Source organism: Megascapheus bottae, chromosome 8 (assembly GCF_031878675.1).
Source record: "Megascapheus bottae isolate mThoBot1 chromosome 8, mThoBot2.hap1, whole genome shotgun sequence".
Classification (NCBI taxonomy): Eukaryota; Metazoa; Chordata; class Mammalia; order Rodentia; family Geomyidae; genus Megascapheus; species Megascapheus bottae.
This window is the reverse complement of record NC_143516.1, coordinates 35,335,616-35,353,447: the sequence shown is the minus strand read 5'-3', so window position 1 is coordinate 35,353,447 and position 17,832 is coordinate 35,335,616. Positions and strand designations below refer to the sequence as shown.

The window sequence follows — 17,832 nt, the reverse complement described above, 5'->3', positions numbered from 1 at the left end:
GAGAATAGCTGAAGTCACTTTTCCCCAGTCCCTCCACCTCTTCATTTTCATAAGTAGCAGAAAAGATGCAACTATGCAGACAGGATTTATTACCTTCTTTTTTGTACATTTTTCAGTAGCAAGAAGAACTGATCTTATATTTGGTCACATACTGCGTTTGTACAAGTATCCATGGAAAAAATGACATGGATAGGTGTGTCTAGGGAAAGTGCATATCTTAATCTAGAGGAGATACCATGTGTCTCCAGGCACAACACATAGCGTTGTATGACATATATATATATATATACACACACATATATATATGTATATATGTATTTTTTTTCTTTAGGGCCAGTTCAATGTCCTTCCAGTAATCTGGTAAAATTTTTGATTAAAAGGGTGAAAGAATTTGCGTAATTTGGTAATGACAGAGGGGTCTACCTCTGGGTGAATGCGCCCCTTACTGCCCGCCAGGCACTTATTAAAGATAATGTTAAATCGCAAGCAATAAAACCCTCTGGTAGCATTGAAATATAAATTGTATTGACTTATCCTTGGAGGAAGGTTTAGGAACTTCTCCACGAGCTGAAGTTCTGGCAGAGGTTCGGTGATGAGGCGGTCTCCATCGACAATGTGAAATTGTTCGATTGGAAAATATTTCAACCACCTTTCCAGATGTTTGGTGTAGATGCTGGTTCTTACTGCCTTATATTTTGTGTTCACTTCACAGGTATTAGGGTCTATGGCCAGCTTCTCAAACTTGTAATAAGTTTTGTTCTTCCTCTCCTTCCCTTCTAGCACCTGAGTGTAATCAGAAATAGCTCTTGTGGTTGGCTCCCTGACAATGATCAACAACTTGATGGATGAGTTCATCTTGTAAATCCTTTCCGGAACCTCCTCTGTGATAAAATAGGCTGGGCTCTTTTCAATTGTGATTTGTTGAGGGTAGGAAAAAGGCATCTTTTTCCTATACCATTCAATGCCCTTGGCATAATTCTCATCATTGTCAAAGAAGTGGATTTCTTGAGATGCCTTGACCACTGCTGGGTGGAGATTCAGCATCTCTAGCAGGGCCCTGGTGCCCCCTTTCCTCACACCGATGATGATGGCCTTGGGGAGCTGCTGGACCAGGTCATGGAGGTGAATCTGCTCCTTGGAAGCGTTGCCCTTCCGGAACTCGTGCAGTAGGCCACGCTTAAACTGTAGGGCACGCAGTGGGAATTCAGCCTGATTGCGTGCTCCTCCAAATCGGCTTTCAATGGGGCAAATGGGCTGTAACCTGCAAGCAACAGAGAGACACTGTGAGAAGATCACGAATGGGAAAGGCTCATTGTTCTGCTTCCCAGACTGACTTCAAACATGTAACTAAAAGGGGTGGTTCCTAGCATGCTGCAATCGCTCATGAAAATATGTCTGGGAAATTTTATTTTAAACCTCCTTGTATTGAATGGAGCATATATAGTTGATGGGATTTTTTATGAGTGCCTTTTAAAATTTGTATTCAGTTAATTGGTATGTACTTAAGTTACAGCACAGGATAGACAAGTGACACCAGCCAACTTTTTTTTTTCCTGGTCCTGGGGCTTGAACTCTGCACCTGGGTGCTTCCCTGAGCCTCTTTGTGCTCAAGGCTAGCGTTCTACCACTTGAGCCATGGTGCCACTTCCAGATTTTTCTGATTAGTTTATTGGAGATAAAAGTCTCATGAACTTTTCCTGCCCAGGCTGGCTTCCAACTGAGATCCTCACATGTCAGCCTCTTGAGTCGCTAGGATTACAAGTGTGAGCCACAAGCACCTAGTAAACTAATAGCTTTAACAGTTCACCAGGTAAGATCATTTAGAAAACATGGAAGGCACAAGATTATAATCTTCAGCTGAGAGGCAGATGGGCAGAGAAGAGGCCATTTGTTTGTTTGTGGTACTATTTTCTTTCAGCTCAGCAGCACTCACATGGCCCTTAAAATCTTTTGATATATAAGCTGAAAACAGCTCAGATATTTTCCCTTGGCTATTTGCATCATCAGTCTGTAAAATTCCAATTTTGGCACTAGTTGAGCTTTCCATCATATGAGAATTTCTATCTTTAACGTTGGGGAGAGCCAGAAGAGCATGATATTTCTTTTGTCTCTCTTCTAAAGAGGTCAAGATTATATTTTCATTTTGTTGTATGTAGGAACAAACCCAATTACTGTCAGCAAGTGCTGTATATAACCTACTACACCTGAGACCACAAAGCAACAAGACCTCCACGAGGCCAGAGACCTTGGCTTCTCATGGCAACAGAATTTAAGTAACGGATAGAGTTCATGAAAAAAAAAATGAAAGCAATGGATAAAAGCACAAAGAGGATTTCCATTTCACTGTTAGCTGGGGTAATAATTCAATGTCTTTGTTTTTCTCACAGACAATGGTGTGGTTATAGTCACAATACATTCCTAGCATGACTGCTGTTGTTTTTGCTTTTTTTTTTTGGCATGTCAATACTGAGTAGCAAATTGAGCTTATTTTTACACAGCTTGAAGCTCAACTAAAGTTAATTGTAATTTTGCTAAGTTGATCTAGGAAAGCATGATAGTCTTCTTGAGAAAGAAAGTTAATACTAGTCATAGTGTCAGTGAAACCAGTTTCTCTATCCTCAGGCTTCTAGTTACTCAAGTCATTTGAAATCTGTGTCTGCATCTCTGTGGCAATGAAGCAGTCTCTTCTTTCTCCCAAAAGAAGCTAGTGCATCTGTAAACCACAATCTGCCTATTCTATAGAATTTATTGGAATGCTCTTGGTTTGTGCTCTGAATAAATAAATCATCCTCTACAATAATGCTTGGGGAAAAATGTAATCATATTTTGTGATAATATTTGAAAAATAATTTTAAAACAATTCATGTTTATTATGAAAGTTAGAGACATGGGGTTTACTACAATCAACAGAAAAACATGAATTTAGTTTTTATATATTTAATGAGATTAATATACTAGGGCTCTAAATGGAAAATATAAAAGTTACATAATCAAAGATTACACATAGTCAAAGACAATATATAGTGAATGATATTTTTAATTTTGTCATTGATTGGGCCTATCGTGAGCTAGTGACACCCAACATAAAAGACAATCTTACGACAGGCCCAAGAGGCTGAGATCTGAGGATTGTGGTTCAAAGCCAGCCCGGGTATAGAAGTTGATGAGATCCTTATCTCTAATTAACCACTAGAAAACCATAAGTGGCACTATGGCTCTAAGTGGTAGAGCACTAGACTTGAACTGAAGATCTTAGGGACAGTGCTCAGGCACCAAGTTCAAGTCCCATGACTGACCAAAAACAAAACAAAACAAAACAAAAACAAAAACAAAAAAAGATTGTGTTTTAGCTCTTTTAATTTCTGGTTTCAAATTAAGCATAAATTAAGCTTAAATTCAGTAGCATATACATTGATAAGACTTTTCTCCTAAGCATCTAGACAATGTTAGTACTGCTTTTGGGAGAATACAGGAAACAATCACTGGAACCCATTTTTTGTAGGATCTAGTTCTCTCACAGAATCTTGACTGAAGGGTCTGCTATAGATATCTCCATCCTGACTGGGCTAGGATGACAAAAATTTCTACTTCTACTTCCCCCCTCTTGCCCCCCCCCAGTTCTGGGGCTTGAACTCAGGGCCTAAGCATTGTCCTGGGGATTTCCTCAAGGCTAGAGCTCAACCACTTGAGCCACAGCATTGCTTCCAGCCTTTTCTATGTATGTGATACTGAGGAAATGAACCCAGGTCTCCATGTTCACTAGGCAAGCACTCTACCGCTAGGCCAACACCTGGTCCCTTTCTTTCAACTCTGGTGAATCATACCTTACAGAACAATTGCTGTTTTGTGTAAAGAGGAAAACATTTCATTCTACCAAACTTCCTGAAGAGCAGTTCTGATCACGGATCCCAAATCAAGAAAAATATGAAAGTTTTAAGATAAGAAGTTATAGCAGGAGTAACCACAGCTTCCTTCCCAGACAGCAGAGTCTCCGCTTCCTAATAGATAAGCTCAAGTAAGTATGAATCAGACATAATTTCACATACCATTTCAGACATAATCTAGTATTGTATTCAAGAGGGGGATTTTGAGAAAAACTCCTTCCTGCTCCCCCAGTCAATTCTATTCCTTATAAAAGTCATCCTATTAGAGGCTAGAGAATAGGTTAAAACATAAAGAAAAATCAAATAAATAATAATGTGTTAATGAGAACTAGACCAATGGCTCAATTGAAAGTAAAGTAGAAACTAAGTAAAAGTGTTGAAAAGAGGGCCGGGAGTCTGGCCTAGTGATAGAGCGCTTGCCTAGCATGCACATAGACCAGAGTTTGATTCCTCGGTACCACATACACAGAAAAAAAAAAAAAAAGCTGGAAGTGGTGCTGTGGCTCAAGTAGTAGAGCTCTAGCCTTGAGAAAGTCCAAGGACAGTGCTCAGGCCCTGAGCTCAAGCACAGAACTGGCAAAAAAAAAAGTATTGGGAAGAACTTGATAGAAAGGTTCCCGAACAAACACATAGTTCCTCCTCAGGATTTTGTTTGTTTGTTTGTTTGTTTTCTTTTGGTCAGTCATGGGGCTTGAACCCTAGGCCTTGGTGCTGTCCTTGATCTTGTCAGGTCAAGGCTAGTGCTCTACCACTTTGAGCCACAGTGCTACTTCTGGTTTTCTGGTGGTTAACTGGAGATCAGATTCTAAGAGACTTTTGTGTCCTGGCTGGCTTTGAACCATGATCCTCAGATCTCAGCCTCCTAAGTAGGCAGGATTACAGGCATGAGCTATTAGCACCTGGTTCCTCCTCAGGCTTTTCACTATAACTAAGTGCTAATTTAGGAAAATATTCAAGTACCGACCTCAAGTGATAAGCACTTTGTTTTCCTACAAGTAACCACTAGAGAGAGGGAGGTTTATTCAGGAATTTTAGGTTAAAAAAACCTTGAAGGGTCTTTATTTTAACAGTTAAAATTAATATCGACTACAAGTAAACAAGGACTACTGTCACACTATTTCTGAATCTGAACAATAAGGTCAACAAATTAACATACATTCTGGAAAGAAAACTTTAAAAGAAGTTATTTTCATGAAAGTGTGTTTTTGTTTTCAGTGACAATGGGAATTGAGATCAGAGACAGCAGATTTCAGTCCTCCCAGGGCAAGAATTAATTTTAAAGGACAAAGAACAAAACTTCCTATCATAGAAGCTCACTCCATCAGTCATAAACAGTTAGCAGAGATTCAGCTGACATTTTTGAGACTTCTTTCTGCAGGTCCAGCCTCTCTTATCTCTCAACAGTTTGCCTATTTAGAGGCAGACCCTAGCTCTTCAGTTTCCTCTGCATGGATCTGCCATTGACTTCTGGGCAATTAGTCCCTGTGGCAACCTCTCTCTCTGGTATGTTCAGCTCCTGAAAAACCAGAGCTAATTAACACAGTTAAAAATCCATGCCTGCAGCCATCTTTCCAGGGCAATGGATTGCAAACTTGATGAGCATCTTTACAGGAGCATACATAATTTTAATGCTCCCAAGAGCACATTAATTGTCCATGCACAGATTTCAAAAGGAAGATGTGCCGTTCTATCATCAGTGTTTTGTATGGCTAGAGGTCAACACCAGATGTATGCAGATCACACTCTGCTCGAGCAAGTGACATCTTTTACTGTACACAGCTTTATCCCTTCTCTAAAAACAAGTGTCAACGTACACAGAATACAAATGGATCTTTCTGGAACACCTTGAGCAGTGTGGATCTATTTCTTTTAAAGTCTCAATAAAGCAAAATCAATACTGCAGAAGAGCATGTTTCTTGGGGATTTCGAGAGATAAAAACAAACAGAGAGAGCTTCAGTGTCCTAAGGGCGTTTACATCACCCAACACTTAAAGTCATACAGGCACTGTCTAATCACCCACCTATCCAAGCTCCCAACTCTGGCAACAAGATACAGGAGACTCCCAACGGCGAGGCTTCCCAGGACCAGAAGCTTCTGTCTCAGCCACGCCTGCTGTTTGAATAGCATGGCCCTCCATCAACCTTCAGGACTGCCGAAGCCTGAGAGATAGAAAATAAGACACTCATCAGTAGAATCTGCCGATGGAAACAAAGCCACCAGAGGTGAAAAACAGGCTGATTAAGTGACTCTACATGAAGAACAGACCTCTATAGCAACCTTTGTAACATGTATTTGGCACAACTTACCTTTCTTTTTTTCTTTTTCTATACTATGCAATAAGGTCAACTACTAAATCTAAATGGAGAATATCAATTAGAGAGCAACTGCTAGGCAACTGGCAAGGTAAAGTAAGATATATACATTGTAAATAAATAAATAAATAAATATATATATATATATATATAATGTGTGTGTGTGTGTGTGTGTGTGTGCATTTCCATATATATTTTTGTAAGTCAAAGCACATGGAGTAAAAGCAACCTAAGGCTGAGCAGCAAAGTAAGTGGACCATTTAGCGCATAACAATGACTTATTTTACTGACACCTTTTGGTCTCATTTTGTTTTCACTGTGAATAGAAGAAGGGAGCAAGATCACAAGTGGTGGTGTCACTGTTGAGACTTTCCCTGTGAACTATCTCTGAGGAACCTTCATATTCCCTCTTCAAACCTGGACTCTGGAACCTCCTTAGTCTTGGTTCTCCCGCTGTGCCAACCTCCCTTCTCTGCCTCTCAGTGAATCTTCTGGCTACCAGGCTTGTTCTTACACTACAGAAAAACTTTTCTTGGAAGCTCCATTCTCCTCTAATTGAAATAACGCCAGTGGAGAAGCAGAGGGCTTTACTAGTGCTGTTATTAAATTTTAGGGAAAAAATGCAAGCTCCCGATTCATACTTTTTTAAAAAATTAAAACTAAATCCAACCTACCTTCCAAGATAAGATGGTTTGCTTCTTCTTGAAACTCAAAATCATAACCCAGAAAGGAAAAAGCTGAACTGTAGTTAGGAAATTGTTGGTTTTGTGTGTGTGTGTGTGTGTGTGTGTGTGTTTGTTTTTCTGTAATCCAATCTCCATATTTCCTATGTGTAGATTTGCTTTGTGAAAGATTCACTGACTAATCCATCTGTTCATCAAGAGAGCACTGAGGCCGGGAGTTTGGCCTAGTGATAGAGTGCTTGCCTAGCATGCAAGAAGACCCGGGTTCTATTTCTCGGTATCACATACATAGAAAAAAGCCAGAAATGGTGCTGAGGCTCAAGTGGTAGAGCTCTAACCTTGAGAAAATCCAAGGACAGTGCTCAGTCCCTGAGCTCAAGCCCATGACTGGCAAAAAACAAACCAAACAAACAAACAAAAAAAACCAACAAAAAACAACAAGAGAGCACTGAAAGCATTTTCAACCATTCCCATAGGTTCAGGTAGATTCCTAAAAAGATTCGGTGGGATGGCACAACTTCTTGCCTCCCTACCCTGGAAGACTGGAGCTTCCCTCAATGGGAGCAGAAACAGTAATGATCTCATCTTCACTCAGATCTGACAGCCCAGTGTTCCTTTACCACAAGAAACGAGCACTTGTCAGAAGGCTTATAGCCTAATTGTCACAGTCCTTCAAACATGGACTTATTTCTCAGTAGCCCTTCTATTTTCTGATGCTGCTCTCGATTTCTTCCTATCTGCTAACCTGAAGCAGGCTTCAACCAAGTCACTTTACTAACTCTATTCACCCTGTACATGTAAGTGTCTTCCAAGTGTAGTTTGGACACCTTGGTTCTTACCCTTTGGTTCTTCATTATCTACGTGTGGACCTGAATCATTTCTACCTACCAATGGGAAGTATGGTTTTTCTCTGAGACTCCTTCCTTCCAAGGAAGATCAGTAGAAATGGGATGTTAAAGAAGATGACAGAGGAAGGAAATTCTAGTCCACTGAAAAAGCAAAAAGTATCTGAAGATGAGTGGGGAGCAGAAATGAAGCAAACTTCATAGATACAAATACCAGCATGGATGATTCATAATAGTGAGAGAGGCTGACTACCCACTCTGGGACATCTTGGCCTTTCAAGAAGAGATTGAATTTGGTCCAGTGAACAATGAAAACACATGAGGGACAGTATCAATTAGGAAGATAAATCAGAATGTACGGGCTCATAGGAAAAGAACATGGAATTAATTCCAGTGTTAATGAGGGTGAGATACTAAGGGATGGAACAAGGCATATTATAGAGAAATAATTTACTGGCACTGATGACCAAAGAGAAAAATGATATTGTTTTCTGACTTTATTCTGAAATGTTAAATTTAGTATACAGTCATTGAACTTGGATTTCTGAGGATGGTGGCAAGTGTGTTTTCTATAGGCCCCGCAAGTTTGCCATAGAGGGCCACTGGTGTACACAGCAAAGTGGACTGATTCATGCTCTGCACCTGTTGTTGGCTTTCTAGTACTTCTGAGTCATTCAGTAGGTTTAGCCCATTGCTAGAAGATGGTTGTAGTACACATGGAAGGCAGCATCAAACACCAAACACTCCAGTATTCCAATACTCCACCTACAGACTCTTTTTAGGATAAGCCCAGATGTTCCTGTGAAGTTTTACACTGTGGGATAAACTACTAGGCCAGATTCCCTGGGCTTAAAGGCCCTTAAATGTGCCCACTGATGTTTCCTCTCTGGAAAATTTAATTTCTTTAGCCTTTTGTGGTGCTGGCCTAGATTCCTGCAATGCTCCCTCTTATGTTGCATCCAGCACATTATACTCTAAAGTGCATCCATGCCTGCTGTAGTATGGAGGAGACCTAAACTTTACATTGGACAGCTCAACTACCATGAATGAACTGTTGGTAGGGAAGTGAAAAGACCACAGTATCCAGTATCTCAAGAAAAGGTGTCACTTTGTGGGTTAATGTTGTCATGGAACCTTTCTGAATTGTGCACACACTGTACCTATCACAGGTTGCCAGGACATAAACATTGGGTAGGTTTCCATAGGGTAAAGTTTAGTGAACATCAGACTCAAACTTTATAACAGTGAAGTATAGTTATTGAAATAATTGTGATGCATTTTTTTTGTGTGTGCCAGGACTGGGGCTTGAACTCAGAACTTGGGCACTGTCCCTTAGCTTAACTGTTCAAGGTGGCACTCTACCACTTGAGCCACAGCTCCACTCTGGCTTTTTGATCATTAATTGGATGTGAGAGACTTAGAGACTTTCCTGGTCAACTTGGCTTTGAATCACAATTCTCAGATCTCAGCCCCATGTATAGCTAGGATTACAGGTATATACGCCCCACTTGTGCCTGACTCTTGTATTGGATTTTATAGAAGAAAATAAAATAAATGTTTTTTTTTTTTTGCCAATCCTGGGCTTGAACTCGGCCTGAACACTGTTCTTGGACTTTCTCAAGGCCAGAGCTCTACCACTTGAGCCTCAGCCCTACTTCCGGCTTTTTTCTATGTATGTGGTACTGAGGAATCGAACCTGGGTCTTCGTGCATGCTAGGCAAGCACTCCACCACTAGGCCAAACTCCCCCCAAAGGAGGGTCTTTTTTTTTTTTTGCCAGTCTTGGGCTTGAGCTCAGGGCCTCAGCATTGTCCTTGGACTTTCTCAAGGCTCGAGCTCTACCACTTGAGCCACAGCACTACTTTTTTTATCCTATGTATGTGGTACCAAAGAATCGAACCCGGGTCTTCATGCATGCTAGGCAAGCACTCTACCACTAGGCTAAACTCCTGGCTAAATGTGGTTTTTATGAGCAGTATCATTAGACTTAAAAAATAAGTAAAGTTCATTTTAAGTATAAATATCTTTCAACAAAAAAAATCTTATTAAATATTCAAATGTAATGCTATGGTTTCAGTTTAAAACAAGATGGCAGGCACTCATACCAACAGACACTTACACATACAGACACACTCACAGACAGACACACACAAACAAAAGTGTATACATAGTTCTTTTGTTGAGATGAAATCTTAGAACTTTTAAAAAAATGAGGCCATTCCCAAAGTTTCTACTAAGTTTCTTTAGGAGATTGAAAGTAAAACCTAATTCTTCTTCTTCTTCTTTTTTTTTTTTGTGGGTCATGGTGCTTGAATTTGGTCTGAGCGCTGTCCCTGGGCTCTTCAGCTCAAGGCTACCACCCTACCCCTCAGCTGGGACATTGTACCTGAGCTCATCTACTCAAGGCTACTGTCATACCCTTGAGCCAAGCCACACTTCCCATTTTATAGAGGTGAATCAGAGATAAGAATCTCAGGTCTTTTTGTGCCCAAGCTGGCTTTGAACCTTGATCCTCAGATCTCAGCCTCCTGAGTAGTTAGGATTACAGGTGTGAGCCAATGTGCCTGGCTAAAACCTAATTCTTTAACCAGTCTTAAACTGGGTAGTAAGGACAATATCAGAGCAGCCCATGAATTTTTAACACTCCTTAGAGCAAATCAAAGCTATTGGGCTAAGTGGAAATTCAAGATGCATCTTTGATTTCCCATGATATCACAAAGTGCATATGGGTCTGACAGAATGGAGACTCTTGGTCTAGGAAGAGAAGACAAATAGAATTCAATCTTTATGAGCAATGCCCTAAAACTGGTGAACTGATCTCCAGCCCCAAAGTCCTCTCCCTTTCACCACTTATAGTAGGTATTTTCATAACCTTTCACCAGAAAAGACATATTGATAGGAAGAAATTTATATGGAGTTAATTTTTTAAGTTCATAATTTATTCTTGTGTATCAAAAGGTTAAAGACCTGCAGTGACATTGAGGGCCCCTCATATCCAATGTTCAAGCTCTCAGTATCTTTCATTTTCTGTGCCAAGAACATTACAATTAGAGTTCATGTAGACTGGGGAAGCTCCAACAGATGTGGTATCTTAGCTGAACAAAGCTTAGTACCTACATGACAGAGTATGTGGCCAGAAAAGATGTACTGTAGAGACATCTGGCTGCTTTTGTAAAAAAAAAATACGAAGCAAAGAAAAAAATGATTCCCAAAGTGCAACAAAGAAATAAGGAGTAAGGAGTCCCACAGAAACAAACAAACAAAAAAGAAATAAGGAGCCTCAAATCATTGATTAATAATAAAGACGTGTTCAACAACTGCTCTAAGACTTGTAGACATAGTTACAGTATAAGCTCCTTACACCAGCAAAAAGAATAATGCAATAATTGCAACAAAGTTCATTAAAAATGACTGAATTGATGTGGCAGAATTATTCTGGGACAATCATAACTGTCTTTTGAGTATTAGCTCTTGTTCCCAGGCAGTAGCTTTATAAGTAGAAGAACTACATTTCCTGGGCACTGGACTCTGTTTCTTACATATTTATTTTTCTGCCGTAATTGAACACACTTGTAACATATAATCTATTCTCCTTTTTTTTCTGATGGAAACTGAAGAGCAGAGAGATTAACAGACTTTTTTACTCAAAGGGATGTGGTCAGGGAAATGTAGAAAGGGGATTGTAATTCAGAGTGATCTGACCTCAGAGATTGTGGTCTGTTGATTGCAATGACATTCAAAGAACTATAGATTTTTACCTGCAAGATTCTTAATATACACTTGTTCTCTGATGGAGGAAGGCAGGCGAGGTCTACTTAACTCCAGCCAGATCATCTGCTATTGAACATTGATACAGAGCATGGAGAGGTGAGGAAAACGTTTTCATGGAGGGGTAGGATAAAGGGATCATTTTGGTGATTTCAATCTGCAAAGAGCAGAAAGAAAATCCTAATAAATAATAGTAATAATAGCAGTAAAAGGTAAGGCTGTTACAGTTGAAAAGGTGATTTTCATCCAATTAATATTCAGAATGAACATTGTCTAGAATCATCAGAACCCCACTTATTCCCTCCAGACACCAAGAAGGGGTTTTTCCTGGGGGACAGTTTTATAGTATTTAATAAAAATGACATGGCTTTGACTGCTACGCCATCACTGACTCAGATTCTTATGTGCTGAACTCTTTAAGACCGTGGTTAATTTTATTGTATTTCCATTACCATTCCATCTCCATCCTTCCTCATCTCCACAGCTTTTCTGCTCAGTATCTCAGTAAGTGGATCCCCATCTGGGTAACAGCTTTTGTTTTCCACAAAATTTGGACTTCACCAGCTGGTGGATTCTCTCTTCAAAACCCCAGAAGTTCCACCTATTTTTCTGCTGTGTCATTTGTGACTGCCATGGTTCAGCTCCCTGACACACTTAGTAAACTATTATGGACTCTTCAGTGGTCTCTCCACTATTAAGTTCTGCCTCCACTTACTGTATGCATTGAGGCCAGACTGATCTTTCCAAATTGATCAAACTGCTTCCAAGCTCAGTACTATTTTATAGATCCTTGTCAGCCATTTGGCTTTAAAAGATTTTACTCCTTTCTTATTGCAACTTGAAATATTGTCCCCTCTTCTAATATCTAGACATAAAACTTTAGTACTCAAAATAACCTGAATTGGCCATGGCCAGTTTTTTTTTATTACAATGTTTCTTTTTCTTATTGTGGGGTAAGGTATAGAGGGCTTACAGTTACATTTGCCAGGTAGTAGGTGGATCACTTTTCACACGTTGATACCCCTTCTCATGTTTTTTTCCCCATTTCTCTCCCCCCACCCCTCCCAATCATCTTGTTTCCCCCCTTCCCTTCCTTATTTCAAATAACCAAATAAATGTATATACAATACACCAGGGTAACAAAGTCAGATACAGTAACTATGAGATTAACCATAAGGCAAAAAAAGAGAAGAGAAATAACAGTACATTAAGAATAGCAATCATACAAGATAAAGCTCTTGTTTCCATATCCTAGAGTTCCTTTCATGTAGTCTCATCTTATATGACCTTATGTACCTGGGTTTTGAACTATTGTGATCCTCTGCTAGAGTACACATCTAGAGTCTTAGATGTGTACTAATTATTACAAATGAGGCAAACCAGGCCATGGCCAGTTTTACCTTAAAAGATATTTCTTCATAAAATTCCTACAGCCTGGAAACACCAGGTGCCTTACTTATTAGGTCTGTAAAATGAGACAGATAGCCTTCTCCATAACACTCTTAAAAGGAGTATTGCTTGGCATAAAATGTACCAAAAATTCTACCTGCATCCCCAAACACACCCCTCCTCCTCCTGCCAGGCCTGAATTTAATTCAAATTTGGTAGGTCTTAGGTTGTCATCTTAGATTCCTTAGGATTTTTTTCTTGATCACCAAGGGCTGGCTTATATGTTCCTCTTCTCTGTCACTACAGCATCCTCTATTTAATCCCACTCAAGTAAAAATGTGATTGCCTGCTAACTTGTGGGTCTTTCTGCTAACTTGTGGGTCTTTCTAACTAGAGTGGCAGTTCCCTGTGATGAAAGAACTTGTCATGTCATGTTTGAATTATCACTAACTTTTAGGGGGACAGATGCTCTGTGACCATTTTCAAATAATAAAATCTGTTACCTGGACAATCTATGAATATCTCAGTAGAATTGTTCCTGACACCACACCTCTTTAACTGATAGTAGTGTTTTATCTTTGCATAGTACATTGGTAGATTTGCCCAGGGATAGACGGATTGATAGGTATATGTCTATAAGGGATCTCATTTTTTTATTTTTTTTATTGTAATTAGTAAAAGGGTTACATGATATTTGCCAGATAGAAGGTGCATTAATTCACATACATTGATACCCTTTCACATGTCTTGGTACCCATTTTCCTCCCCCTCACACCCCCCTCCCGTCTTGGTTTTCCCCCCTTCCCTATCAAATTTCAAATATTCAAATACAAATAAATTCAATATATCAGATAACAAAGTGGATCTCATTTTGTCCATCTATTGATCTTTAAAACATTGAAGAATGCCATATATCCTTCACAAACCTTCATCAATTATGTTTTTTATATTTATTTTATCTCTATCTCTAGGCAAGCATAAGCATGTATCCAATAAAAACACAGCTCTTGGCAGAATGAAGGAGAAACTATTTTTAAGAGATTTCCTTTTTCCAATTCGACTTTTCATTTCTTAATTCCTCTAAAGAAAGAAAACTGTAAAGAGTACGTTCTCATGTGGATGCTTGAGCCAACTACTTCATGCACACGACAAGCTGTCCTCTCTTCCTGGCTGTTAGGAGTTACTAGCATAACTGCCCAGTACACCTCATCAATTGCTTTTTATTCATTAGTTATATTTTTTCCCCCAAGTACTCACCAAGAATGTTTAATGTTGCCAAATGTTTGGGCCAATGCAGAATACTTAGGCAAATGTGTTGCCAAACATAGGTGGGCACAGCCTCCTCTTTTTTTTCCCCCCACCCTTTAGCTCCTCTTCCCCTAATCACTTGGGTTTTCACACAGGTTCCCTTTCACTTCTAAGGCTCTTTCTGTGTTTACTTTTCTATGTCCAATTATCCTCTGAAGCTTTTATTTATTTTTGCCTTCCAGTTGTTTGTTCTAAGCTCTTGTCATTGACTGAATTCTCTAACTTAAACAGCTTAAAAGGAAAAGGGAGAGTTATTATTCTTAAATAATATCGATGGCTTAGAAAATGTTATCATTGTTTAATACATCTCCAAAGTAGTCTGTACTTATTCCATATGTAAAAATGATACTAAAAGTCTTTCATTTCTACCAGAGCAGACTAACATTATAGTATTAAAGTTAGTAATACTGACATCAAGCCTTTTCTCTCTTTATTACCAGGGATACTTGTCTCAAAAGTTTAGTTCTTCTGGGAACCAGAATGGTTGTACCAAATTTTGGCCCTATGCTCACCTCCAGTCCTCAACAAATACTGATCAAATACTTCCATGGATCGGGCATTGCAAATGCCAGAAAGAGTACGAAAAGCAGCAGGAACAGATTCTTTTCCATGACTCTTGGATCTTCTATTTTTCACGGCTGACTCTTGATAGAAGCATGGGGGAGCCAGCATGCTCTGTAAAGCACAGACTCAGGCCCTTGCTGCCCTCAGGTTGGCAGAGAAGGAAGATGGACTTACAGGAGGAGCAGGGTCTGCTGATTTCACCTCCTGGCTCTGAGGTCCATTTCATTCCCCACAGTTCTGGCTTTCTATGTAGGAAGCACAAACTGCTCACCAACATCTGCTACTATTTTCTTCAAAGTGATAACTGTGCAGAACCCACTGAAATGAGAAGTCACCCAGTGGCAAAACCTGATCTGTAATCCGTTCATTCACAGGAAATTCTTGCTCTTGATTTCATGCTTTATGAATAAAATCTTGAAATGCTGAATTATTACAGAACAAGGGCCTATACATTTTCATTTTTTCCTCCAGACTATACAAATGATGTATATGCTCCTTGTTGCCAGAATGGCCTTTAGAGAATAGCCTACTTGTATCTGGGCTGTGGCTCCTCACAGTGGTAAGTAATGCTTTCCCAGACATGTGGCTTTAAGAAACACACTCTTATCTCCATCACATAGCAAAATACCCATACCATCCTTTCACAGAGCTGATAATTCCCCCTCCCCCCCCCCCCCCCCCCCGCTCTGTGATCTTCAGAGGTGCATTTCTTCCTTGGATACTCAATATCCAGAGTAGAGTATGTGCCACATGATGTGAATGTGTGTGTGTGTGTGAGTGTGTGTGTGTGTGTGTGTGTGTGTGTGTGTGTGTGTGTGTGTGTGTTCCTGTGAGGTGAAGAGAGACACATCTCTAAGAGGCAAATGCAAGTTAGAAAGACTTGAAGATAACAGGCATCTGTTCCTACCCTGGAGTAGAAAATCACTTCCTAACACTTAAGAAAACAAAACAAGACAAAACAGGCAACTCAGACTCTTATTACCTACCTGCTGTGTGATTTTTGTGCAAATCACTTAACCTCTCTGATTTTCTAGTTTTTCACCTGAGAAACAAAGGACTTAAAAGGGCAAGCAACAGTTCCTTCTAGGGCTAAAATCCTCTCATTTTAAGTGATTCTACCAGATAAGCACTAACAGAATGCTCTTATAATGAAAGTCTGATGCGTAAGGAAGAAAGGACAATGGTACTAGAGGGAAAATTAGTGCCTGAAGTCAATTTTAATCTTTAATACCTTATTATTCCTCAGTTTTAAACAGTTCTGGCCTCTTGTAAAGACGGCTGTAGCACATTATAGTGCCTATTAGTGTGAAAAACAACCCTGTCTTCCTAAGAGAGAACATTTCTTTGAAAAGATATGGACACTCGAGAAAGATTCTGTTGATTAGCTTTCAATATGTCCTGTCAGGGAACCCATTGGAAGCATTTTTTTTTAAATTAACAACGGAAGCCAGGGAAATTTTTCATAAAGAAAAAAATTGTCATAAAGAATCTGCTTTTCTTCTGATATAATGATAGTAGAAGAGAGCTGGGATGAGGAAGAGACAAATGTTGAGGAGCATAAGAGCAGGCAAAAAGGCAGAATTCTATATGTATCAAGACCGCATGCAGAAAGGTGAAGAAGAAAAGCAAAATGGTGCTTGTCTGTTAGTAAGTTTTGGCAGAAAACATGTCAAGCAGGATGTTCATAATTGATCCATCAACAACTGAAGAAGCTATCTAGTTCCCCGTTTCTTCAGTTAACCATGAAGGATCAATGTTAGAAATGAAAAAGCAAAAGGCAGGTATGTTACCCAGAACTGCGTAGGATTGTTCTTTGCTTCATCTGCCTGGGAGTCATTGAAGGAACAGCTTGGAGCCATTTCCAAAGTTTCAAATGGTTCTCTATTTTTCCCCCTTCATTCAGCTTTTGATATCATGCATACATTATTTATCACAGCTCCCATTACTGCCTTAGCTTGAGCAGTCGGCTGGCTCTGTCTGCAGGAAGATACTCATTTTGCATTGGCAATTAGCAAGCTTTAAAGGAGCCAGTGAATTCTGTTCCTGTTCAGGACTCTCATTTAGTAGAATAATGTCTTAAGGAAGAAATGAGAAGTGAATTCTGTCTTGGCCTAGGAATGAATCCTCATTATTCTTCATCTTAATATCTCATTGGTGGACATAACCATTTATAAACCTGGTGATCATCTCAGGCCTGTTCAGTATTTCTTTTTTTTATTTCATTAGAAAGTTGTTGGAGTTCAGTAAATTTGTCTCTGCTGGTGAGTTCTGATGTAGAATCTTTCTGTTCCCTTAACTTGTATCTACATAGAAAGGGAGTGGGAGCCATAGCAATTATACAGCTAATTAAGCCAATGAATATGATCCAGAAGATTAGTGCAGTGATTTCATTGCCCATAGTGAAAAGAGATCAAGTGGAATGCAGAAGCTCTGCCTGTTCTCCACAGTTGAAAGTCAGTGTTAGAGTAGGATGGATTTTTACCCGGCACATCCAGTACCAGTGTCTGTGTTGACTTTAAAATTATGTGCCACATTCAAACCTAGCAAGAAAATTCACTTTTCATCTTATTTTCTATCTTATAATAGATTTTATTTTGGTGAGGATGGAAGGAAAAAATGTTTGTAAAATGTTTATTAACACCACAAATAAATGGAGAAAACCGGCTCTTTTATCATTAAACTTTGATTGCAGTTCTCATTATCCCATCTCCATTTTAATATAGTAGACACTAAGTCATTTATTTCCTCTATAATGACTGATGGTGAGGCTGATTTAAGTATTAAAATCAGTGCTGATTTAAATATTAAACACTTTAAGTGAAGAAATAAATCACTCGTAGACTGCCTTCACGGAAAGGTAGATGAATCATGTTCAATGACCAAGGCCGACCCACTCCTGCTTCCCCAAAAGTCAGTATGTGCAATATGAAATACAGGCAGGATCGTATAGGTTCAACATCCTGAAAATGCTGGAGAAAGACATTTCATTTTCTGCCTAACAATCACAACACACAACTTCCACACCATCTCGGTTTGTGTGGTACTTTGCAGGTTTTAAAGCTTGTTTAAACATTTTACT

At 39.4% G+C, this 17,832-nt stretch overlaps 1 protein-coding gene across 2 annotated transcripts in view; it reads right to left on the bottom strand.

The window, feature by feature from the left end:
- Positions 1 to 327: 327 nt before the first annotated feature.
- Positions 328 to 17,832, bottom strand: part of Hs3st5 (heparan sulfate-glucosamine 3-sulfotransferase 5) — a 100,112-nt gene continuing 82,607 nt past the window's right edge. For both annotated transcript variants that reach the window (XM_090337683.1, XM_090337684.1), the window contains exons 2-3: positions 5,906 to 6,044; positions 328 to 1,261 (exon numbers count right to left, since the gene is read on the bottom strand). In XM_090337683.1, the coding sequence (XP_090193809.1) occupies positions 328 to 1,261; positions 5,906 to 6,012 (1,041 nt within the window). In that variant the 5' untranslated portion in view covers positions 6,013 to 6,044. The remainder of the gene's footprint in view (positions 1,262 to 5,905; positions 6,045 to 17,832) is intronic.